The sequence below is a fragment of the Dendrobates tinctorius genome, unplaced genomic scaffold (assembly GCF_039654945.1).
Source record: "Dendrobates tinctorius isolate UK_male_01 unplaced genomic scaffold, ASM3965494v1 ptg000157l, whole genome shotgun sequence".
NCBI lineage: Eukaryota > Metazoa > Chordata > Amphibia > Anura > Dendrobatidae > Dendrobates > Dendrobates tinctorius.
Genome location: NW_027361824.1, coordinates 7,290,151 through 7,298,294, shown reverse-complemented (window position 1 = coordinate 7,298,294; position 8,144 = coordinate 7,290,151). Strand labels below are relative to the sequence as shown.

Below are 8,144 nucleotides of genomic sequence, written 5' to 3'. Positions count from 1 at the left end.
GCAATGCCTTATCTCATTTTCTCAGTGAGGATAGAGTGATAATGAGGAGGAGGAGGCTGAGGAGGAAGAACAGGAGATGGTTACCTGTGCTAGAGAGGGTACTACCAACATCAGCTTCTTGTCTGTTCAACATAGATGGCTTGAAGGGGAGGAACAGGAAGAGGAGAGGGAGGAGCAGAAGATGGAGAGTCACCCTCCTGGTAGGAAAGGAAAGCCTTGCCTTTTGGGAGTCTGGCACACATGGCTGACTTTATTTCCCAATGCCTTTCACATGACTGTGGCGTTATATGCATTTTGGCCACCACCGATCAGTGGTTGTTCACCCTTCTCAACCAGTGCTACAAGGAGAACGTTACATCTCCCCTTCCTGCAGCAGAGAGAGCTACTAAAATGGTGCTATACCAGAAGGCCATAGTTGAAGAATTGGTAAAAAAAATTCCTATCTGACGACACTGCCTGCAGAAGTTAGAGTCTTGTAGCAGTAGACCTCTGATGCCGGCAGTCCTCCACTGTCTTTCAGTCAACTGCCCGTGTTACTATCCTAACATTTTTCTGACAGTAGTAATCTACGAAACTGATATGTGTGCCACCTGAGTGTGGCTGAGCATCACTTTAAATTTTGGGTTTTTTTATCACTTATATAGCGCCAATGAGTCAACATTCACTTTATAGACATTACTGGCACTGTCATCATCCGGACTCGCAATCTAAGTTTACTATCTGTATGTCTTTGTAGTGTGGGTAGAAAAATAATTACTAGGAGTAAACCCTCACAAACACGGTTAGAACATACAAACTCTTTGCAAATGCTGTCCTTGGTGGGGTTGTAACACAGGACTACAGTGCTGCAAGACTGCTAATGTTTTTGTGTTGGCAAACTGAACGTTTCTGTGGTTGGAAGGCTATCACTGTGGCTGAAACTGTGTGCCTCACTGCTGTGTTGGGGAAACCAGCTGACAAGATTGTCTTCCGGCATGTTTTGATACTGCAAAATGGGAGCGTTCCTTTCCAGGGGGGAAGCAACAGGCAAAATGTACTTTTGTATTGGGGATAGAACACACTGGCAACCCAGTAGTCAGCACTATTTGGAATCATAACTATACTGGTAACAATAATGTTGCAGATAGTGCTACAAGAAAGCGCTCATTGGTTGGTCTCTTTCATGAGGTCCAACTCCACAGTGTGTTGGTGGCAGTATAGCTTTCTTCCTCCATCCCCTCCCGACAACCACGGTCAACATTGGATATGTAGACAGCAATGATCCCCTCTATTATGCGTCCATCACCTCTTCCTTCTAATCCTTTTCAAGGTCCTTCTCCACTTGTTCCTTCCATGGAAAACATCTTTGAGATGACAGACCTGAACTTATAGATATTGTTAACCCTAAAGGTATTCTCCTCTGCTTCCTCCTCTTCTCCTAGGACCTCCACTACAACCACCTACTTGCCTACACTACTTATTGGAGGTAGGGGGGAATTTTTTTTGCAGTGCTGGAATGTGTGCTTAATTGAGGCAGAGGTTGAGGGCACAGGTGGAGGCCCTAGAGGAGGTGGAGGAGGCAGAAGCACTGCAGGAACTGTTAAGGTACTGTCACACTTAGCGATGCACCAGCGATCCCGACCAGCGATATGACGCGGTCAGGATCGCTGGTGCATCGCTAAGTGGTCGCTAGTGAGCTGCCACACAGGCAGATCTCACCAGCGACATCGCAGGGGTCGGGGGTCGCTACTTACCTATCACACTAGGCGATCCTGACGTCCTCCCGCCCGTCTCCACGCGTCGCTCGTCTCTCCACAGGAAGCGCCGCAGGAAGCTGACGGCGAGAAACGGTCCAGGACGTTCTCGCACGATCAGTGATAACCAGCGGGGGAGCCGGTCGTAGGTAAGTATCACACACAGCGATATCGGTAGCAATATCGCTATAACGTCACAAGTTATAGCGATATTGCTAGCAATGTCGCTTAGTGTGACAGGCCCTTTACATACAGAGGTTTGTTCCGCAAGCCCTGGGGATTCCAAAACGTGGTGTCTAGTGACACCTTGGTGTCTACTGCTTTAGCTCTCCATCCCCTGGTGGGTACTAGTTTAGTTCTCCAACCCAAGCTGTTTAGTAGTTTAGTTCTCCAATTCCTGTTGTCTATTAGTTCAGTTGTCCATCATAAGGTGTGTCATGGTTTAGTTCTACAATCCTAGCGGTTTTAGTAACTTAGTTCTCCAACCCCTGCTGTCTATTAGTTTAGTTATCCATCGTATGATGTGTAGTGGTTTAGTTCTACAATCCTAGCTGTTTAGTAGTTTAATTCTCCAACCCCTGTTGTCTAGTTGTCTATTAGCTTATTTATCCGTCGTATGGTGTGTAGTGGTTTAGTTTTACAACTCTAACTGTTTAGTAATATAGTTCTCCAACCCCTGTTGTCTAGCAGTTTAGTTATCCATCTTATGGTGTGAAGTAGTTTATTTCTCCATTCCCAAGCGCCCTGCAAGCCTTGGGGATTGCAAGACTTGTGGAACAGCCCCTTCCCCGACTGCCCCTACAGCCATCAGAACCACCCAGTGCCCAATCATCTAGATGTATCTCCCCTGTCCATACTTGCTCATCCAGGTGTCATTGTTGAAATCCACCCTGGGAGACATAGAATTTTTCAGGAAACGGTTGATGCTGTCTGCGACTTGCTGCTGTAGCGCAGACACATCTTTTTTTGAGAAGTAATGGTGACTGGGCAACTGGTACTGGGGGGACTGCGATGGTCATCAGCTTACGGAAACCGTCTGCAACCATAAAGCCGAAAGGCTGCATTTCCGTGGCCAACAGATTGGAGTGGCCATGCAATAATCACAGAGATCACAGGCCATGAGTCATACAGATTCAAGCTCTGTGATTTTTGTAGCGAATAGCTCACAGCTGGCCCCTATCGTCCAAACATTGACAGGATTGGGTGACGAATCATCTGAGGAGTCCACAGGCTGTTCATAATACTTAGTTCTCAGGAAAATAATTTTCAGATTAGAACACATGGAATATGTGTATAACCCGCCGTATGATCACTGCTAACTCCACGATAACCCTACATTCCTCACTGCCAACAACAATCCTGTTTTTAACCTAATAAATAAATGCAGGCCAAATGGACAACATTCTTCTTTTGAGGTTCACACTATCAGGGTGAGGTGACCCATCCCTTCTCCCTCAGAGTAGTAGTCATATACCGGCCCCGAGGCTCACCCACTTCCTTGACCACTTTTATGCATTATGGCCACACTTCATGTCCTCAGAATTGACAACCCTTATCATGGGAGACTACATCAGCTTCACGTCCCCAACTGCATCCCAGCTTCTATCTCTAGCCACTTCTTGTGGCCTCTCACAACTTTCAAACTCGAAGACACACAAAGACGGTAACACCCCTGATCTGGACTTTGTCCGGTTCAGGTCAATTTCCTATCTAGATGACTCATATCTTAACTTTTGTCCCCCCATGAAATTAGGACTATAACCACAACATTTTTAGGTGCTCCCTAAAAACACATCTGTTTAGGGCGGCCTATCACATTCCCTAATCAAAGTCCTTTTTATATATATAGCTTATTCTGTATTTCTCTGAATATAATTAGCCATCAAACTCAACCGTACCCAAAAGCCTCATGCAGCCTTTGTGTACCCCCATTTCATCAAGATAGTTGTACCAACATTGTAAATAAGCACCTGTAATTGATGCCACCCTCACCTTATTGTAGATTGTATGCTCTGAAGATCAGCGTCATCATTATTTTGGATTTAATTGTTTGATTATCTTAAACTTGGTAACTTTTGACTGTTTTATATGAACTGCTGACCTATAAAGCTATGAGGAATGTGTTTGTGATATATAAATAAAGGTTATTATTATTAGTAGATTGAAGATGGTGAAATTCAAACTGTTATCTTGCCATGTATAGGAGGAGAGAATCTTTTATGTGAGCACAACTGCTGAAACGAGGGTTTGCTGCTGTGCTGACATGGAGTAGGGTGAACACGACAGGCTGCTGGACTGTGAGACAGATGCAGGTGGAGAAGATACGGAAGATTGAGAAAGATGGGGTGTGCTTGGTATGTAAGATTAGTCAAAAATAGCAGTCATGTCCAATTCCATATCAGATGATAGGCTCTCAGTCACTACAGCTGTAGGAGGTAAACAAATGGAGGTTCTTTGGTCAGAGACCTGTGTGACAACACTTACCACAGTGAAGGAGGAGGAAGAATCAGAAAATGTGGTGGATGGGGAGGACGGTGGTTGGCTAGACTCATTAGTCTGCATTTTAGCACAGTGACATTACCAGGTTAATGCATGTTGATCGCGTATGTGCTAGGTCATACATGTAGTACTGAAATTATTTCTTTTTTTTTACTCTACTAGATTGTTTTTAAAAAGTTGACAGATAACATGATTTTTTAGAGTTTTGCCAGCCTGAAAAAAAAGACCCAAGCTAGACAACTGCAGAACCGCAAATTCTGCTGTCCACTGTCAGAGTTGGGCCTCAGGATGCATTGGTTGTTGTTGTTGCATAACTCTGTGTCTACGTAGCCTCCTCGTCTTCCTCCTCCTCTGCTGAGCTACTCAGCTGCATTCCTCTGGGTTTACACCAAGTGTGATCTACTAACTCATCATCATCCTCTCTGTTCTCTCACTCCTCACCCTGAAAGTCACCCTCCTTCTCTTCCTGCCTTGATAGCACAGTGCAGTCCGCAGGTACCTCAAATATTGGAGTCTCATCACAAATGGATCACCTTCACCCAATGGGGTTAACATTTGTTGACGAGGATTTGGTTTATGCTCGGACCAAACTTTGTCTGGTCATGGATCAAAGTGAGAAAAATTTGGCAATCAGTGCAGATGATTTCTTCCTGTTGACTCTGTGAATCTTTAGAATACACTTCCTATGCCCATGGCATACAATGTGTGATGAGATCTGCAGACATCTGTGGTTCCGATCAGTCTGTTGTATGCTTTAGTATTGAGTTGCCCATCCTTTTCTCTGGACTTAAGTCCATTTCTGGTCAAGTATAGGCATGACATTTAATATTAAATTTTATTGCAATTGATGCCACTTTGTTGTTGTCTGCCACTAATTTTTGTAAATGTGTAGACTCCTGCTTGGGTCTCTTTCATGCGTGTTGCCTGTAGCAGTAGGCCTCCAAGACCGTCAGGCGTCCACTTCCTTGACTCTGTGTTACTTTCCTTAGATTTTTCTGACAATAGTAGTCTCCGAAATTCATATGATATTTGTGCCACCTGAATGTGGCTCAGCATTAAAGCAAGTAGAGGTGTTGCATGTGGTTTCACGGCTCCCAGTACAGGGGATCCCTCACCCACCTTGTCTTACTGTGACGCTCAATTGAAAGCTGTAAATGCTGTCCCAGACCCCGATACCTCATGCCTGGCTGATTGCTGCAGTGCCATGCTACTATATGTGCTGGTGAATTGAGGCCACTTTCCTGGCGCCTGTCCCTCATTTGATGCATTTTGGCAGCATCTGGGGCCGTTATAAGGTGTTGTGCATGCGTTTGTTTTTGTCTCCCATTGAGATGCATGGTGTTCGATTATTTTCGGATAATATTCGATGAATTTAATCGGCGAATATTGCAAATTCTGCGATTGTAATCTGAACCGAACATTGAAATACTCGCTCATCTCTAATGATAGCTCTCTGAGTACAGATAATGTAGTAAATCTTACCAGCAGTCATTTCTGGACTGGCCCCCAGAAAAACAGGAGAATTCTCCAGTGGGCCTCTGTGCAAGACTATGAGCATTATGAGCAGTTCTTGGCACTATATACTTGAATCACTATGTAAAGACTAAGGCAGCATCTTATTCATTTAACAATCTACCCAGTTCATTATTATATAAGTTTATGATTGGAGCTATTGTCACATTTGCATGTAGCTGAAATTGAGGTGCAGGAGTTGGCTACTGGTGGGGGCTTGGTACCCCAGTCTGACACTGCATACAGTCCCAAGTAACACCACATATAACACAGTAATAAATCTATGTAACAACCACAGATATCGCAGAGTCCAATATCAGACCGCTCTCCGTATCTCAAAACTGTGATTGCTTCAAGAATTAAACATTTTCAAAAACTTGTAACTACAGAGTTTCGATTAGAAGGTGTTTAGGATTTCAATATTCTATAATTGGCCTATTCATAGTAATAAACATCAATGATTGACCAGTTGGGGTCTGACCTCTGAAGTCTCTGTACAATGAAGGGGGCATGATAAATACCAAATGAGTCAAAATAACATGCACAACCTCTCCTGAAGAACCGGCGGATGGTGATTAAAACTTAGCCATCAACATTATAGTCATGAAGAACATAAAAAAATATTTAACTTGAGTGTTTGCTTTTGTAGGATCCTACCTTAAATAGGAAGATGTTGAATATCACGGGCACTCATCCATCGCTCCTGACCCTCAACTTTGGTCCAATGACTGAAATAAAATATCTCTACAGCGTGATAACGTTGCTTGGTTTCCTCATTATTGTAGTCTGCAACTGTGTGGTCATCTCCATCGTGGCCTTACATAAGAGTCTTCAGGAGCCCATGTACATCTTCATATCTGTGCTATGTCTCAATGGACTCTACGGGAGCTTCTCCTTCTACCCAAATTTATTTGTGAACTTAATTAGCAAAACACAAACCATCTCCTACACAGGTTGTCTAGTTCAGGGCTTTGCCATTCACACCTACATGGGTGTAGAGTTGTCCATCCTGACAGTCATGGCTTATGATCGATACTTGAGCATCTGCCACCCCTTGAGATACACCACAATCATGTCCTTGCCTATGGTTCTGAAGCTCATCTTTTGGGCCTGGTTGATCAATATCTGTACATTTGCAGCTCTCTTTGCATTAACCATTAGGCTCCCGCTATGCGACTCTTCCATCCTGAAGATCCACTGTGATAACTGGTCAGTAGTGAGGCTGTCCTGCATTGACACAACGGTCAACAATATCTATGGGCTAGCTTTCAGCATAGTGGCCTTAGTAGTGTTGCCAGTACTAATCTTAATTTCTTACATTGAGATTCTAAAAGTCTGTATCAGGGCCTCTAAGGACTTCCGATCCAAATCCCTACAAACATGTACTCCGCACTTTGTGACCATCACTAACTTTGTCATCAATGTGTTTTTTGAGATCCTGCTCCATCGTTTCAATCCCACCAGTCTCTCCTATGAGCTGAGAACAGTAATGTCATTGCAGTACCTGGTTATTCCACCAATTCTGAACCCTCTGATCTATGGATGGAAAACCAGGGAAATAAGAGTGAAGTTGACGAAACTTCTGTCCTCGAAACAGGTGACATCACCATAGTCAACTGAAATGTGGACACCATAAATAGGACTGCATCATAGAAGGGGCAAAAGGATCTCTTCCATATTGGTAGTTCTACTAACCTTTTATCACCACACTATGTATTGGTTCCATTAGATATGATGACTCAATATTTAAGCTGCACAGATGGTACCAGGCTTCACATATGTGATTACCACATTCTTCTTCTATGGAGGCAACTTTCTTTAAAATGATCCTGTTACTCCATATTATTTCTGAAAAGAAGCTGATGTATTATATCTATCTATTATCTATCTATCTATACAGTATATTATCTATCTATTATCTATTTATCTATCTATTGTCTATCGATCTATTATCTTAAGTGGTGGAAATAAGTATTTGTGCTCGCTGATTTGCAATTTTGCCCACTGACAAAGACATGAACAGTCTATATATTACCTATTATCTATCTATCTATTATCTATCCATTATCTATCTATTGTCTATCTATCCATCTATCTATCTATATATTATCTATCTATTATCTATCTACACATGTGGTCAAAATTGTTGGTGCCCCTCGTTTAATGACAGAAAAACCCACAATGGACACAGAAAAAACTTGAATCAGGCAAAAGTAATAATAAATAAAAAATCTATGAAAATGAACAAATGAAAGTCAGATATTGCTTTTCAGCCATGCTTCCAGAGAATTTTTAAAAAAATAAAACTCATGAAATTGGCCTGGACAGAAATGATGGTTCCTTAACTTAATATTTTGTTTCACAACCTTTTGAGGCAATTACTGCAATCAAACGATTCCT

At 42.8% G+C, this 8,144-nt stretch overlaps 1 protein-coding gene across 1 annotated transcript; it reads left to right on the top strand.

The window, feature by feature from the left end:
* The first annotated feature begins 6,414 nt into the window (after nt 1–6,414).
* LOC141051446 (olfactory receptor 52D1-like) lies at nt 6,415–7,356 on the top strand. Its single transcript, XM_073548375.1, has one exon. It carries the CDS (start codon nt 6,415–6,417, stop codon nt 7,354–7,356), a length of 942 nt encoding a protein of 313 aa, XP_073404476.1.
* Nucleotides 7,357–8,144: the final 788 nt, after the last annotated feature.